Here is an 18,480-nt window from a genome sequence, read left to right as displayed (position 1 = left end):
AGTAAGCACTGTCTGAATAAGAAATGACTTACACCAGATAAGAACATTGATTTTCATTGGGTTCCATTTGTTAGGGAAAAAGTTTTAGAGAGGTAGTACATTTCTTAACCTTCCTTCTAAAGCTTATTAGCTATATAAAGTTATAGAAAATATCATGAGAGTTTAAGATGTTCATTGTTAATTTGTTAAATCAACTCATTTTACTCCATCAGGTGACACGCTTTGAAATTTTAAATGTTCTCAGTGACTCTTTACCTCTGGCTGACGATGTTGACCTTCAATATGTGGCATCGGTAACAGACTCCTTTACAGGAGCTGATCTGAAAGCTTTGCTTTACAATGCCCAGTTAGAGGCCTTACATGGAAGGCTGCTGTCCTGTGGACCTCCAGTAAGTTATACATATGAGGACAGAGGTACTGTGGCAACTTAAGTTCAGAGACAAAATTTGAGTCTTAAAAATCCCTATTTTTTAGCAGTTAAAACTAAGTAGAAATTTAGCTTCAGTTAAATGTTCTCTAGTTGGACTATTGGCTTTCCATAGAATTATGAAGTGTAGAAGGATACTACTTAAACTGTGAAACATTATGATTTAAATAATATAAACAGAAAAATATTGGGGTTTAGTTTGTACTTTGATTTTTTTTTTTTTAAGTTATTTTGAAGATCAGATTGTCTCATTTGTGGCCAACAGGAGCTTCTTTTTAATGAATCCTGGGTCCTTTTAATGTCCTCCTCATTCTTTGACCACAAAATACACTGGGTTTATCTTGTACTTCAGCCTTAGAAGCAACCTTCTCTCTAGGTATAGCATTTTGATTTTTCCTCCATTTTGTTGATGAATTCTTCCAGGACATCAAGTTCCTAGATGAACATAGTATTTAGTGTTTGCTACTTATTTTTGTAAGCCATCAAACTCGTTTTTCCCTTTTCATTACCAAAAAAAAGGGTTTATTGGTAAAGTTACTCTATGATAAATCGCTCTATATAATATGGTTAATTCATTCCAGTATAGAAAAAATGTGAACCAAAAGACAGATAAAAGTAAAATCTAGAAGCTTTGTTATAGACTTTTTGGGGAGATGATTGGCAAATTATCTTTACATTTTCTTATTTTAATAGTTCAATTTTATGATATGCCTCAAGCCCATTATAGAATAAGAGCTTTTAAAAATGCCCTTCATTACTTTGTACTGGCGATCAGTTTCTTTTTTTCTGAATTGTGGATTATTTAGAAATTTACAACTAGTTATCCTTTTCTTTTAGGATGGAAGTTCCAGCTCTGATAGTGACCTAAGTCTGTCCTCAATGGTGTTTCTCAACCATAGTAGTGGTTCTGATGATTCTGCTGGAGATGGAGAATGTGGCTTAGAACAGTCCCTTGTTTCTCTAGAAATGTCCGAGATACTTCCAGATGAATCAAAATTCAATATGTACCGGCTTTACTTTGGAAGTTCTTATGAATCAGAACTTGGAAATGGTGGAACTTCTTCTGATTTGGTATCTTATGCAGTTGTCATTTTACATTTCTGAAATACCAAGCTATACTTTCATTTAAGAAAAAAAAAAAACCTATTTGAATCAGTCATTTTCATTCCTTTAGAATTTAAGTTAGAGCCGGCCACAAGAGGGTGTCAAAGTAGGCAGTGATCATAATTGTTCTGATTTCTTCAGGTTTATTTCCTTTCATTAGTAGTTTTTTTTTTTTTTAAGATTTATTTATTCATACAGAACTGGGGTACAGGCCAAAGATGCGGAGGGTGAGAGGATTCACCAGGGACAGAGTGGGGAGCAGCGGGCGGGTCAGGAGAGATCTGCCACGCCTGTGGTCACCTCCGGGGCAGGCAGGTATCGAACTCATGAGGAAGTGGCTTAAGCTTAGTGCAGTGCTTTAACCCACTGCGCCACCAGGGAGGATCCTCATTAGTAGTTTTAAAGTATCTTTAGTAGAAGATCCATTTTATGTTAAATTATATAACCTAAAACAGCTGAAGATAATGAGAATTTTGGTACAACATGAAAAATTCCAGACATGTTATCTATCTGGATAGGACCGATCAAATCCAGTCTGGCTAATAGTATCACTTAATGACAGCACTTAGTCACATAATGCCATCCATTAGTGAAGAACGTTGCAGAGCTGTAACAGGTTCTGGTTTGGTGTAAGCACAGTGGAATTTGTAGCAGTAAGGTTTCAGTTAGGAAAATGCTTAAGTTAAATGTGGGGAATATCATTGTTTACACTTAATTAAAAATCGTATTCAAAATGTATGCCAAATAAAATTAACAGTGGCTCACTGTTGCTTTACTGCTACACATGAAATTTTCATATATTGTTACATTTGTAAATTTTCATTCTGGTTTTAAAAAAATAGCCGATGCACATTTATTCCCTAAAACTAAGAATAAGAATCGTTTGCAGACTACCCCCAGGATGTTAGCTCCAGCTAGATATAAGTGTACCTTTACAGAACTTGAACATTTTAAACTTGCTTAGTTTCAGTTAATTAAAAATGTAAGCTTAAAATTTAAGCAGTGAAACCTTATCTTTGATTAAAAAAAATTATCTCATTTAACTTCCTCTTCCATTCTTCCCTCTCATTATACTTTACTATGCAAGAGCTCACAGTGCCTGTCTACAGCAAACTCCATGACTCAAGATTTTCCTGTAGTTCCTGGGAAAGACCAATTCTTTTCACAACCACCATTGTTCAGGACAGCTTCACAAGACGGTTACCATGAACTTACTCAAGAACAAAGAGATCAACTGAGGGCAGACATCAGTATTATTAAAGGCAGATACCGAAGCCAAAGTGGAGTATGACTTTTTTCTCATTATAATTGGAGAAACTCATTTTTCCTATTCGAGATGTATTTCTTTGATTTGCAAAAGACCTATATTTATAAGAAAAGACCTATATTTATAAGAAAGACTGAACACTTTGATCAGTTATGCTTTAAAACAGTTGCATTACAAACAACAAAACTGTTGAAGAAAGGAATGTCTAGTATAATCTGGAAAAAAAAGCAACCAAAAACTACTTTGTTCCTTTTTTTTCCATGTCCCTAATTTTTTTGTCTTTTTTTCCCCCCATTTAAGGAGGATGACTCCTTTAATCAACCAGGACCAACCAAAAACAGTCTGGCTATTAGTCAGTCTCACTTAATGACAGCACTCAGTCACACAAGGCCATCCATTAGTGAAGATGACTGGAAGAATTTTGCAGAGCTGTAAGTAACAGGTTCGGATTTGGAAATAGAGATATTATAGGTGACAGTTACTCATGTAAATTTTGTTCTTCTGTGTCCTTAGACTATGGGCCAGTCTAGGTAATTGATTCAACTTAATTTGAGAGTTGTTTATTCTATAGCTCTTACTTTTGCAGTTATTTTGGAGTGTGTATATTGTTGTCTTGTATGTAGTGAGGAGTGAAAACATGTTCTTTTTAGGTTCCTTGGCTAGTCTGATAATTACTGACATAAGACAAGTTAATAGGAGAAAAATAAATTTCTTATTAATTGGACCCCATAAAACGATGAGATACAAAGGCAGTTAGGTATTTGGGAGTATTGAGCATACTCAGCCTAGGGAGGGAGGTGAGAGGGACAGGGCGTTGATAGCCAGTATTTGCAGTCTTAAAGTCCAAGTGAAAAGCTATCTTTGGTAAATAGACCCTCTACCTAAATACTCCTATTCATTTAATGTGGTGTAGCACTTTGATTTACAGAAGTTGACTCTTCATGCATCCCTATATTCAATCACATTTGATGATGCTGATGTCTGTTCCTTTGGATGTTTTCATTATTATAACAATATATTACCATTTTGATAATTTTTTACATCTTTATTCAGAAATGTTGGCTTTTGGGGGCATTGTCCTTGTTTGATTTTAGTATCAATGTGACATTGGTCTTGAATTCTCTGCTTATTAATATTTTGGAGAAGTGTGAGGAAGATCATTAATAAATCTTGAATGTTTGATAGAATTCACCAGTCAAAGTATCTGGACTTGCAGTTGTCTCCTTTGAAATGAGTACTTCAGTGTTATGATTCAGACTTAAAAAGTTGTATGATCCTAAGACTTAATCCATTTTATTGAAGGTTGTTCAATTTTTTGGCATATAGCTATTTGCATTAGTTCTTTGATTCATTTTTTAAAAAGCTGCTTTGCTGAGCAATCTTTTCAGCCGCCTTTTTTTAGTCTTATTTTCACTTATTTTTTCTTCTACTGACTTTGTGTTTCACTTAAGATTAAGAATTTCCTTGTACTATGTTATTCACTTTGCTCTTATACTATGTTTGTTGTATTATACTATGTTTGTTGTATTAGTCTTTTTTGGTCATTGACTCAGTAATTCAGTAGCTGTTTAATCTCCACCTACTTGAAATTATTAAATGAAAATTGGAAAATTCACAAGTATGAAACCATTTTTTTGGGTAAAGATACTTGCTATGATTTCAGTCTTTAGCTTATCGAGACAAGTTTGGGACCTCACCATATAGAGCCTTAAATGTTCTGTGGAGAGGAATGTCTTCTGTGTTTTGGGTGAAATATACTCAAATATACATCTGACCTAGTGTATGTCATTGAGGGCCAGGAAAAATGGGCACCTACGTCAAGGTGAGCAGAAGAGTTGCATCCTGCCAGTGTGCAGATTGTACCGATCGTTGTTCGTTGGTGGATTCCATTCATTCCTTTGTGGAACTGTAACCTACTGCTGAGTTACTTGAGGTGTGACTAGGTTGATTTGTACTGATCCGGAACTTTCTAATGGCTCACATCCTCACTCCTCAGATGCGCCTCCTGATACTTTGTATCACTTTTATTACTGCAGTCTGGGCCTATGGATTTTCATTTTTATAGCTGGTTGAACAATTATGTTAATGATTTTTACTGCCACCTCCACTTGCTGGTGTTGTGAGGACTCCATCCTAGATTTTTTGCTAGAAATTGGTCATCATGAAGCCTAGTTACAGTATAATCCACTCCATTTAACCAGCCTGCTGCCAAGTTAATATTACAGAAAGAGAAGTCATTTTTTGTAAATAACTTTTTTCCCTTCTGAAAGTTGCTTCCCTTGTTTTCACTTAGTAGAAATTAGGATTTAAAGGTTAACTGAGCTGTTACATCAGCAAATTTATACTTTCCGGAATTACTAGAGCATCTATTTTATAACTTCAAGTTTTCAATATAGCATGATTACTAACACACAAACCAGCTTTTAATTTGTAATAAGCCAAAAGTAGATAAATCTACGGTCATAAATGTTTCAGTATTTAACTTAATTTGGAAAATTATGTCAGTGGACATAATTATTGTTGAAAATTTCATGACATTAAAACTAGCCATTATGCAAGTAGCTCTTAACTATCTCTAGTTTTGATAGGTTAAGGAGAAACACTTACCAAATTAAATATTTCTAAACTAAAGCTTTTTTGGCAATAGCTGAAGGTAAAAAAAAAAATACTACATATACACAGATCATTTTAAAATTTTAGTAGTGGGAACAGGCATAGCACAAAACTCACTAGTTTATAAGTGTTACAGGGCAGGATGAAGGATACCCTGTGACCCCCAACCTGGCTGCTTTAATAGGGTTCAGCTTTCCACTGCTTAAGACCTTCAATAAAAATATCTTTAATACAATTAGTGAACAATAAAGAGAAAATATTTGCAAATCTGGCATCCAAAGTTACCTGTCCTCTTGTTGGCAAATGCCCAGCCAAACTGGGTTAGCTCAAAGCAGTGCCACTGAAGCCCCCAAAACTTGGCATATGTCTGAGGGGCCTTTTGGTGGGGACCCACATGAAAGGGGGAGAAGAGGTTAGGCAAGTCTGGGGAAAAGAGCAAAATGTAAGTCAAGGTAAAGGCTGCTGCTATTGTCAACCTCCCCATGAGCCTCTCACCCGCAGCTGCGTCTTTCCAGTGTCTGTCAAGTCCCCCATACAGGGGCAAGGCTGAGAAGCACACACAGCATCTTCACAGGTCTCTGCTCCCTAGGCCTCCGCTGTCTTCTTCCAGTCTCTTCTCTAGCTGCTCCTCTCCACTCTTCCTGGGGTGGGGTGGGAAACCTGTATACCCCCTTTTTCTGGATATCACATTGTTACCATAGTAAACTTGAATTCAGAATGTGTCTCTGGCAGAAAGAAAAGGTTATGGTTATTAAATGGCCAAAAGCATGTTACTAATATTTATGGAGACTATGTACTAGATTTTAGGCAAGGACTTAAAGTGTAATCTTAGGTGATACTGGGCAGTGTTTTAATTCCTTAGGTATTTACACTTTTCTATTATAAGAAAGCTAGGATAATTGTTATTTAAGTTTCTGAAAGGTTTTGAACAATTCTGATACCAGGTTTGGGGGTTGTTTAAAGTAAGATACTTATTGTTTCTAGGCCCAGTTGTTTTTAATCCTAAAGAGTTGGGTTATAGTCTTCATAGCAAGGGGCTGACTTGCCCACCTACATGAGGGTTTCTAACAAAGAATTTTGTTCCCCTTCTACTGTAGTATACTAGAATATGTACTTATAGGAAAATCCCCAAACAAATTTTCCTTAAAACCATCACCTCCTGAAGTGCATTTCTACACTTACATGTTGTTGAGCAGGGCCCTCAGGTTTCCTCTGAGGAAGTTTCAGGCAGCACACTGTAAGTTTGCCTGGGAGGAGAAGGCCTTTGCCCAGCCCAGGCAGGCAGAGGTTGCATTTAAAGGGCAGGTTTATTAGGAAGAGGAGAAAGAAAAATGGCCACAGGTCGAAGCGCAGCACCGCCAATGCAGCGGCTGTGTCCTCTGGTGTTCTTTTTGTGAGGGCCTCAGTAGTCGTGGATCAACTTGTTAAATTAGTTACTGCTGGGGTGTGACCGGGGCGATACCTAAGGACAGAGACTGTCCTAGCCCAGCCTGTGTCGCTTCCTACAGCGGTCAGAGGCCTAAAGAGTCTCATTTCAGTAGTTTGCTTAACGACTGCATTGATCATGTCTGCCCCAGTCTCTGGTCTTGTCATGCCTCCATCCTAATATTTCTACTCTTAGCTTCATTCACATTCTCCCCCACCATATTTAGCCTAGAATCTTTTGGAGGAGGTGATGGGAGAAGGTCTGCTACCTGAAGTTGCTTCATGCTCGAGCAGGATGTATTTAGCTGGCCCTACCTAAGGGGCTGGGGAGAAGGCATCCCCAGTGGTAGCCTCTGAACTGACTAGTGCTGCTGGTTCTGGAAGGATATTCCTGTGGAGGAGTTGAAACTTGAAGGCTCCTGGGAGAAGAGAGACAAATTTGACAATGAGCTTGAGCATGTAAGCGCCAAGGGTAGAGAGAAATATGGCCTCTCCTAGGGCCCAGCCTCTGCTGTATCCATGCCCTTCCTCTTGCCCACTTTGCTGGGAGAGAGACTTCCTTAGGTAGTAATAAACATATAACTTTTAGGAGGAATGTTATGATAGAAATTTTCAAGGGAACTATTGACAGAGGAAGGGCAATGAGTAAAGATTAAAGATAGATAAAACATGGATTGCCACACCAGTTCTTCTGAGTGTGATGCATCCAAGGCTTCAATCTTCCGATTCTGAAGCAGAGTGAGTTTGGGAAGGACAGTGTGGGATCCTTCCCAGACATCTGTGGATGCTGTAGCCTGAAGAGGCTCAGAAATTGTTATTTAAGAAGTTACTGAAGCATAATTTCTCTCCCCATTCTCACTTCAGTTTTACCTGACGGGAGGATTCATTCAAGTTTAGTTGTAGTAAACATGGTCAGGTTTTTTTGCTTAGGCTCACAAAACAAACTTATTACATGCTTTTAACATGTAAGAATCTTGTATTGTGCCTTTTAGTGGTTGCCTCTCAGGGCAGAGACCACACCAGGGTTTCATGCCTATAAATACCTGTGTCTGGTAAGTTCCTTTCCTTGTAGTCCCAAACTGTACTGGGTTCTGCATCTCCTGAGGGTGTGATATTCATTACTCTTCCTCATAGACTGAGTTCTCTGAAAGCAAGTCTTCAGGCTTTCTTTCTTCAATGGCTGTGAAATTTGAGGACTCCTGAAAGCATCCTGGTTTCCCAAAGTTTCAAGTCACTTTACTATAGGAGGAGAAGAGTCATATGAGATTCATGTGAATAAACTTGTCCAGGAAGTACTAATACTTCAATAAAAATCTCTCTATATATTTAAACTTATGCATGCATGCAAGAACTGAGGTACAGAAGGGTGAGAGGATTCATCAGAGATAGAGTGGGGAGGAGAAGAGGTGGATTGAAATACACTGTGGAGGGGAGCAGCGGTAGGTCAGGAGAGGCCTGCTATGCTATATGGGTCACCTCTCTGGCTGCAGACCGTGCCCCTGCTGCAGGATCTGCAGATAGCTTCATAGTGCTAAGACTTTAACCCACTGTACCACCAAGGAGACCCAAGCAAATGGTTCAGTTTACACATAAAAAGATGCCATTTGCTGTTGCTACAGATCATAGCATAGTTCAAAAATATTAAAATTGATTTAAAAAACGTTAGGGCCTCCCTGGTGGCACAAAGGATTAAGTCATAGCATTGTGAAGCTATACACAACCACTGCAGCAAGAGTTTGATCCCCGGCCAGGGAGGTGATCAATGGTCCCCTCAGGCAGATTGACTAAATACACTGCTATTCTGCTCTGGTGAATCCTCTCTCCCACCCACTTCTGCACTTCTGGCCTATACTCCAGTTCTTATCTACATAAATAAATGAAAAATTTAAGAGTCATGCTGGCCCTTCCCAGTCCCAAGAAGTAAGTCTTCATCTCCTGTTAGCAGTTTTAGGAATCTAGTTTTTCACTACACTCTACTATTTTCAGAGTAGTGTTAGAATAATTAACAAAAAGGAAGTGATTATAAGGTTTAGTAGTAACTCCTGTAAGCAGCAAAAGACTTAGATGTTAACATGGTTTTAAAATTTGAATATAAACAAACAAGAATATTTAATTGTGTGACTCATGCATATTTTATATTGTCAGGGTTTTTCAATATTGTACCAGAATTTATTAGGCTTCAAGAAATCTCATTCCATAGAACATTATCAGTTTACATATGTTAAAAATGGTTACACCTTTTCATCTTCATGATAATGCTTCCCAAACAGTCTTTGATATACCCAAATTGTCCCAATTTTTTTTTCTAGAAGGAAAACAATTTTTAGATATCTAGTAAAAACCTGTACAAGTTTGTTAGCTTGTCATAATTAAAGTGACAAAGATTTTAAAAACAGATTTGTCAAGTCTCAGTGGTGGTGCTATGGTTTAGTCTTTTTGTTTGTTTGTTTTCCCAGTTAACTGAAGTTGAGGAGGAAAGAGCACCAAGATATATAGATTACTTAAACAGACTACAGTCCTTTATGCAGATGCAAACTTAAAGCTTGATTTTACTAAGTATAGGGATAATAAAGCTTTCTTATAGCACATTCTGGGTAAAATGATCTTAGAAATAAAGTAAAACCTTAGTTTGTGTAATAGTTGGGTAACTAATTAGTGAAAGACTTAACCAACTCTACCTTTAGTTTGTCCTAGAGATGGAATTTCCAATTTAATGCTGAAGATAAAGTATTAGATTAAGATTTTTCTTGTACTTATGTTCTTAATTCTAGAGCTAAAACAAGGGGTAAGGAGGGTGGGGAGAGGTCAGCCATTTACTAGGGAAAACAAAGTTTTTTTTCTTTTCCAGTAGATTAATTTTCTTGGGAAAGACTTAAAGATAGAAGTTTAGATATGAGAATCAAAAAGCAAATTTATTTTAGTTGACAAAGGACAGATCAATGCTTTTATTTAAACACCTCTAGACACAGACAGTGTAACAGGGTGGTCCCCAGAGAAAGTTGAGGTTCTGGGGTACCTCTAACCATTAGCTTTTGAACCAGTTTTTGCTTACCAAAAATTCTAGATTGTGATCTCAAATGTTGGTTGCTTTCATTCAAATTTGAATAGGTGCTATTCATAATTCTAATATAACCCTCTGAAGATAAAAATCACTTTTAAAAATTTTAGACATGTGTATGTTATTTACCAATATTAGACATGTGTATGTTATTTACCAATATTTGTGAAGAAACTGAGAAACCTTTAAGTACTTTAATTTGTTCAGGTAAAACATATCTTAAAACTTGCATTTTTAAGAATGACTCTTTGGTTGTAAGGAGTTATACACAGCATATTTTTTAGAGGCTTAGGACCATGTCTTAAATCTAATTTCTGAAATAACTTAGACTTTAGCCTTAAATTTGATATGGCCAGTTAAATCTTAAAAAAAAATACATTGAAGAACTTATTTATTTATACAAAACTGGGGTACAGGCCAGAGGTGCAGAGGCAGTGAGAGGATTCACCAGAGACAGAGCAGCGGGCGGGTCAGGAGAGGTCTGCTGCGCCATGTGGTCACCTCCAGGGCGGGTGGGGATCGAGCTCATGCAGAAGTGGCTTTAGCTTCTTAGTGCTGTGCTTTAACCTGCTGTGCCACCAGGGAGGGCCTCAATGTACTTTTATATCAAGGAGGTTTTCAATAAGATAGAACTAAAATCCGTGTCCAGTTTCAAACAGTACCAGAGCTCTCCAGGGCCCAATTCTACCATTCCAAAGACAAGCAGAAAAATTGATTTCCCAAACAAATACACCATGAGGAACACAATAAAGGCAACAGAATCTTGTTTTGCATTTCATTAACCCTAATTAGAAGTCTAAGGTTTAGAATTTAACTCAAAAAGCCGCCTTAAAAGTTTTTCCAAACAACCTGTAAGCATCCTCTAACTTAAAAGCAGCCTACTAGTTAAGAGCAACATATTTGAGTAGTTTTTACTTTAAACCGAGTCTGAATGTGTCCTAGGAAGACACTGGGGAGGAGGAGGTAGAGGAATTCCTACCCATGGAACAGGCCAGAACAGTATCTCAAGGTGGACAAAAGGGGAAACTCAGCCCCCATAGGGAGACAGTCCCCTAGGCTTGGTGGCCACAGGCCTGGACACATCTGCTCTGCCCTTCTTTCCCCTCCGGGAGAGGGCAGTTGTAAATCAAACCTGTTGTAATCTGAATTCTGCTACTTGGGGGACAGGATTTCTGAGAGGAATTGTTTTCATCTTGAATTTAAAGACTTGGGTCCACTTAATCAACCAAGGAGAAAGTCTGGTCCCCCTAGCAAGGGAGGCAGCTATGGAAGTATTGGTGGCACAGAAAGGCACTCAAAAGACAGGGATAGACAGGGAGGATCCTTGTGGCCTTAGTTGTAGGAAAGTCTGGGTGAGCTGCTGCCCTGACCTGAAAGTCCCCAGCCAGGGGGTTTGTTCTCAGTAGCAAAGGGAAAAGAGAAGGCACTATAGAAAAGGCAGAGAAGGAAGACCGTCCACTACACAGGGGAGAGAGACAGGTGCTGGCCTAAAGTCGAACTGGAAAGCTGAGACTGGGGCCCGTGGAGTGCTCAGGACCATACCTGCAGTTTGCACCCTTTCTCTTCGGGCCACCTGAACAGCTCTGCCCACCTGAGCGTCTTCGAAGGGCTAGAGAATCTTAAAACTGGAGCCAGCCCTCTTCCCAATAAAGGGAATGGCAGCTCTTGCTGAGAGGTGGAAGACACTAGAGAGCAATTGTGGAGCCACTACCACCAGGTTTGATTTACAACTGCCCTCTCCCGGAGGGGAGAGAAGGGCAGAACAGATGTGTCCAGGCCTATGGCCACCAAGCCTAGACCCCCTTCTCCCTATGGGGGCTGAGTTTCCCCTTTTGTCCACCTTGAGATACTGTTCCGGTCTGTTCCATGGGTAGGAGTTCCCCTACCTCCTCCCCAGTGTTTTCCTAGTCACCTTTCAGCCTGGGGAGCTGCAAGGCTGATGCCTCATGTGCTTCAGGGGCCACCAAGAAGTAGCTTGGACCATCAGTTCAGCGAGCCAGTCACCAAACACCAAGCCCTTTCTAGGGAGAGGGAGACAGTGATAGCCACTGTACTTCCCTGAGGTGAAGAGGAGACAGAGAATCTTACCAGTGCTGTGAAGACCCCGCGACAGTTGCCAGATGATCCCAATTTAATGAGATGTTAGGTTTGGTGAGCAGGGCCCTCGGGATTCCTCTGAGGAAGTTTCAGGCAGCACACTGTAAGTTTGCCTGGGAGGAGAAGGCCTTTGCCCAGCCCAGGCAGGCAGAGGTTGCATTTAAAGGGCAGGTTTATTAGGAAGAGGAGAAAGAAAAATGGCCACAGGTCGAAGCGCAGCACCGCCAATGCAGCGGCTGTGTCCTCTGGTGTTCTTTTTGCGAGGGCCTCAGTAGTCGTGGATCGAGTTGTGAAATTAGTTACTGCTGGGGTGTGACCGGGGCGATACCTAAGGACGGAGACTGACCTGGCCCAGCCTGCGTCGCTTCCTACAGCGGTCGGAGGCCTAAAGAGTTTCTCATTTCAGTAGTTGGCTTAACGACTGCGTTGATCATGTCTGCCCCAGTCTCTGGTCTTGTCATGCCTCCATCCTAATATTTCTGCTCTTATGCTTCATTATCATTACTGAAATAGGAACTGTTTTTACATACTTCTACCAGACTCCCTTCCATACAGCTTGAAGATTTTTCACTTTTAAAGATTTATTTGTGCATACAGTACTGGGGTGCAGGCCAGAGGTGAGAGGCTTCACCAGAGACAGAGTGGGGAACAGAATAGGCAGGTGGTCAAAGAACACTGCTGAGGGGAGCAGTGGGGGGTGGTCAGGAGAGGTCTGCCACGCCAAGTGGGTCAGCTTTGGAGGGGGGCGTTGAACTAGCACAGAAGCTGCTGCAGTGCTGTGCCTTAATCTGTGGTACCACTTTCACATTTTAAATGTTACTACATTGTTTTCAATATGATAGCTATGCCACAACTTAAATGTCTAAAAATTTAATGTTACTTCCTGTGTCCAAAATTGCTGCCTCAAATTACTTGCCTTTTTTTAAAGTCTTTTCAAATTACTTGTCAAATTGTATAGTGCTTTATAGCAACAATGTAAGAGAGCCAGTTTTAGGGCCCCTCACTTACATGGAATGTTACAATTATTTAAAACTATTAAGTTTTTTATATTCACCTACATATGTAAAGAAAAAAGGCAAACATCCATTGCCTTTTGTTTATAATTTTAGCATTTACTTTTATTACAATTATCTTTTTTTTTTTTTTTTAAAGGTATGAAAGCTTTCAGAATCCAAAGAAGAGAAAAGCTCAGAGTGTGACAATGCTTCGGCCTGGACAGAAAGTAACATTAGCATAAAATTACTTCTGTTCTTTTTTTCGTGGATTGTCTTCGGTGACTATGGATTTTCCTTTTAACCAATTAAGTTAAAGTCAGATTGGTAAACTTGTGGTTATTATAATAATCAATTACATATTTATAACAAATTCTGTATTTCCTATAATTATGTAAAGTCTATAATGAAATATTGGCCAAATGGTGTAAATTATTTTCTCTGAAGAAAAGATAAAGAATGTAGAACTCATTCAGTTGTTTATTAAATGTCTTTCTTGCATTTGATAGATTTCATGCTTAGTAACATCTTGTTCTAGAAATAGTTTCTTTTAATTTACTGATTCAATTTTCTTTTTATCAAGAAATGTAGACTTTACACAGTGTTAATTATTCCCCCAACTAGAAGTGAGATCACACCTTCTCTGCTAGCTCCAAAGCCAGGAGGATCTGGAATGTTCACTCCTCCTCTAATGTCAAGTTAGCCACCATCAACATGATAAAACTCCATGAACTATGCAAATAAGTACATGAGGCAGTGAAGAAAAATGTGTGGGCAGCACTCCTTGTCCTTTGAGCAGCTAGCCATGAGGCCAGGCTCCCATTCCATGCCTTAGTTCATGCCCACTGACCTCACCTAATACCTCAGCGGCCCAGAGTCCTGTGCTAGGTGGGGTTGTCCAAACCACCTGAGCCACTGATGCCCTGCCTCGCTGTGAAGACAGACGTCTCCCAGTAAATTTTATCTGTCAAGAAGCCTTAAGGTTCCTTCTTTACTTCCTGAAGCCCCCATTGCATAACAATATTCCTTTACTAGAGTCAGTCCACTCGGCCTCATTCAGCCAACACATAACCCTTTGTTTCCAAAAATGTTGGAATCACTGTTCCCTGGGTAGAAGTATTCCTCTTTGGCAACCTCTAAATCAGCAAATCCAGAATCAAAGGGGATGTGAGCACAGGTTCTGTGGGTCACAACAAAGTGATTGGTGGTCACTCAGTGTTTACATGAAAGTGCCGCCCCTCAATCTCACTCCAACCTTACAAAGTCATCTCCCCCAAAAGATCGGCTGGTTCAGGGTGAAGGTGTTAATAGATCCCATAGGTAGCCCTCTGCCTTGGTCTTGCTGTTAAGCAAGTTTTGTGCTCAGAAGCACCATCACAAGACAAGCACGGCAGCACAGCAGCGGGCATGTCTATGAACCATGTTCGCAGAAGTTTGAGGCACAGAGCAAATGCAGTTCCACCGTGTCCCCACCAGAGGAGAAATTGCTGGCTCCTCTGATAAGGACAAACGTAATCCACCTGCCACTGGTCTCCCTGGGTGCGCACCTACATGGATGGTCACCGCTACTGCCAAATAGGCAGAGAGGGTGGAGAACAGTCCGCCCGGATTGGGGAGCCCACTGCAGAGCTCGCATGTAAGCCCCTCCCCATCTCTGCCACAGTGGCGACTCTGTACCTGAATATTAGACAAGTACAAGCTGACCTGAGAAGGCAGAAGGCACTGCCAGCCAGAGAAAGCTCAACTACAGCACCTGATTATGACAGCACTGAGGGCTTTGGGCTGAACACTCACACAAACATGGCTTTCTCACTGTGAGCCCGTTGCAAGAACGCCAGCCAGACCTTTTCCCCAGACTTGCTCCTGGTCAATGTTCTTTCCAAATCCCTGGCCTTCTGATTACTAGCCACAGTCCATGAATCAAAGGCTTTGATGTCAGAAGTCTCTATTTCCTAACAAAATGGAAGAGACATGTTGTTCAAAGTATCTGGTCTCTTAGAGGGTTCTAGCAGCCTGGTCCCCAGCCTCCGAGTGCAGCAGTACTGCAGGGAAGGGCACAGTGGTGTGTAGGGTCTGTGGGAATGAAAGGGCAAACCCAGAATTGCTCATATTCCCCAGAACAGTTGTTTCTCAGGACACCTGGAAAAGGATTTGGTGTCCTTCGGGGAATTTTTGAGGAAGGAAACTCCATACAAGTCTTGTGACATTATTTCAGGGCCTGTTAGACATCTGGTTTCTCCTTCATTATCTGATTTAAGGATGCAGGTTCACATCTTTTTAAATGAGAAATGACTGCCAGAACCCTAAAGCTTTTAGACACATCACTATAAAGGTAGCCTAGAGTAGAAGTGAAAATTTTTAAATTATAAGAATCAAGTGGTGTTTTAGACTATTTTGGTCTTAAGATTCCACAGGTAGGCAGTACCAAAGACCTTTGCAGGTCAAATTATACTTAACACACTAGCTTTGCTCCTATATGGTAGTCACATCCATCTGGTCTCACGTCACAGCCTCCTGCCCCTTGATAACCCAGAATGCATTGCAGTCGGACTACTGAGTTCACAGGTGAGAGCTGCTACATCTCTTAATAGAATTCCCAACCAATTTGTTGCAGCTTCCATAGAATGATGAAATGTTTGTCCCAACACCTTCTCCTTGGACTTGCTCCCTGGAAAGAGAATTGCTGAATGCCTATGCACCCTATTTCTAGAAAATGAGTGTATGTAGGCAGAAGTCCACAGGAGCATTTGGCCTGGTATGAGGGTTCAGTGTCTGGAAATGCAGCAACCTTGTTGCAGACATAAAGGTGAAAAATCACAGGCAACAAATGAAACTAGGACGAGTCTGGATCCCTGAGGAGACTGGATGCCAGTCAGGGATGTCCTATTCCTGTAGTTTTTAATGCCAGAAACAGATACAATCTGTTTTCTCTTGAGTAGAATTTCTATTACTGTCAAAGCCAATCCTAGAGCCTCTCTAGTGGCCTAGGGGTTTAATTCTCAGCACTATGAACCCTGCAGGATGAGTCTAATCCCCAGCCAGGGAACATATGGTGCAGCAGACTGCTCCTGTCTCACCTACTGTTCCCCTCAACAGTGTACTTCAGTAGATCTGCCTGCTCTGCTCCCCACTCTGTCTCTGCTGAATCCTCTCACCCTCACATCTCTGGCTTATGACCCAGTTAGTCTGCAAAATAAAGTTTAAAAAAAAAATCTTGGGCCCTCCCTGGTGGCGCAGCAGGTTAAAGCACAGCACAAAGAAGCTTAAGCCACTTCTGCATGAGTTCGATCCCCACCTGCCCCGGAGGAGATCCACATGGCGCAGCAGACCTCTCCTGACCCACCCGCTGCTCCCCTCAGCAGTGTACTTCGTCCATCTGCCTGTTCTGCTCCCTGCTCTGTCTCTGGTGAATCCTCTCACCCTCTGCATCTCTGGCTTGTACCCCAGTTCTGTACGAATAAATAAATAAATCTTTTTTTAAAAATCTTAACAAAATGCAGCATGCATTTCTTAAGGCCTTAGGTGTTTTCTCACACCTCCACTATTTTGGGGGACAGAATTGGAATGCTGGCAAGTTGAATAATATATGATTCAATATAACTATCTCACAAAGTATGGATTTTTTATTTATACTATATTAAGATATCTCAGACATCTTTATTTCAGAGTCACTGAATCTAGTTTACTACTACCCAAATACAATCACCTAGAATACTTCGATTCTGAATAATTAACACTAAGTCAAAAAGCTAGGTACATTAATAAAAAGAAATTAAGTTCTTCAACATATTCAAACTGACCAATAATTGTTCTTCCCTGCTTAGCCTAGCTCCCATACACATACTCTATCCTACACACATTCTTCAAAACTGCTTTAAAAAGCAAAATATTGCAGTTCTTTTTGGTTTCACTTTTTATTTACTCCCTAGTGCTTATTGGGGTGGGAGGGGTGAAATGCAAGAATAAGCTTCCTTTGAAAGATTGATTCTTCCCAAAGTGTGGCATTTAAAGGTCTTTCGGGGAAAGATTTATTTATTTATGCATATAAGAGCTGGTACAGGCCAGAGGTGGTGGGGAGGGGGTGAGAGGACTCAGAGACAGAGCAGGTAGCAGAACAGGCGGATTGGCCTGAAATACACTGACGAGGGGAGCAGCGGGCGAGGCAGGAGAGGTCTGCTGTGTTGTGTGGGATACCCCCTGGCTGGGGATCAAATTCGTGCCATGACAGCTTCATAGTGATGTGTTTAACCCCTTGCACCACCAGGGAGACCCATTTAAAGGTCTTTAAGCAACACACATTGAGGCAGCTTTCTTGCCCAGCTCTGACGATGAAGGTTTCTTTGCACGAACTATTTCCCTTTGCAAAGCAGCAGGAGCAGCTCTCCTGCCCACTGTATTTGTGCAAGCATCTTTCCTTTTCCTAATGAACCTATCCTTTTAAAATGTAAAAAGTAAACAGAATTAAGGCTACTTCACTATAATGGAATGGGAGAATCAAATCCAGATCCATGTGTCCCCATCTTAATCACCAGTACTCTTCCAACAAATGCCTTCACTTACGTGACAGATCTAACACAGACATAGTGTAACATCCAGTAAACTACAGGATCAAACTGCACCGATTTTCATCTCAGTCACATGGAACCCAAGACAAGGGGTTCTTTCATCACTCACACTAATCCCTGACTTTAAGTCCATACCTTGAGCTGGAAATATAAACAGGAGTTTTTCTTTTTTAAAGCCCTGTAGTGCTATGGTCAACTCATTGGGGATCTTTGTGTGTCATACACTGTAGAGACAGAAGGTGTTGCCATCCTGGAGTGACAGTGTGAGGCAGCCAGTTTGTCACTGCACACCACAGGATTGCCATTCTTAACTTTTAATACTAATTGGCTTTTCTTTTTCTCCAGCCTTTACTAATTTACAAATTTCTCCCTATTTTCTTAAAAGTCTTGCTTATTCTAATGATTGCTGTATCCATCAGTGTGTTTAGTCTTAAGCACTACAAACCAACCCTGGTCTCTTCAGGTAGTGATGGAATGTGTTAAAAGCCTACTGAACTTACAAAGCAAAGAGATGCTCAGAGACTGTTGGGGGGGTCACATAAAGGGGATATGGGAATTGTCTTAAAGGGGCTCCTACTCCAAAACCAGGCCTATGAGAGCCAAGCAATCAACAGCATTACTTAAACAGCACCATTATTCCATTCATACCACTTAAAAATATACCCAGTCAGGGCCCTCCCTGGTGGTGCAAAAGGTTAAAGCACAGCACTAAGAAGCTAACGCCACTTCTGCATGAGTGTGATCCCCGCCTGCCCGAGAGGTGATCCACATGGAGCAGCAGACCTCTCCTGACCCGCCTGCTGCTCCTTCAGTCGGCCTATTCTGCACCCCACTCTGTCTCTGGTGAATCCTCTCACCGCCTCTGCACCTCTCACCTGTACTCCAGAGGTATCTCTATGCATAAATAAATAAACCTTTTATTAAAAAATCTA

General features: G+C 40.6%; 1 protein-coding gene across 1 annotated transcript in view; it reads left to right on the top strand.

The window, feature by feature from the left end:
* The window catches only part of PEX1 (peroxisomal biogenesis factor 1), a 53,185-nt gene extending 39,765 nt beyond the window's left edge, over positions 1-13,420 (top strand). The window contains exons 20-24 of the mRNA XM_004676678.2: positions 213-389; positions 1,265-1,498; positions 2,619-2,816; positions 3,099-3,229; positions 13,144-13,420. Coding sequence (XP_004676735.1) covers positions 213-389; positions 1,265-1,498; positions 2,619-2,816; positions 3,099-3,229; positions 13,144-13,228 — 825 coding nt within the window. The 3' untranslated portion in view covers positions 13,229-13,420. The remainder of the gene's footprint in view (positions 1-212; positions 390-1,264; positions 1,499-2,618; positions 2,817-3,098; positions 3,230-13,143) is intronic.
* The last annotated feature ends 5,060 nt before the right edge of the window (positions 13,421-18,480 follow it).

The sequence above is a fragment of the Condylura cristata genome, unplaced genomic scaffold, assembly GCF_000260355.1.
Source record: "Condylura cristata isolate star-nosed mole 26May11 unplaced genomic scaffold, ConCri1.0 scaffold00005, whole genome shotgun sequence".
NCBI classification, from domain to species: domain Eukaryota; kingdom Metazoa; phylum Chordata; class Mammalia; order Eulipotyphla; family Talpidae; genus Condylura; species Condylura cristata.
This window is presented reverse-complemented; position numbering and strand designations above follow the sequence as displayed.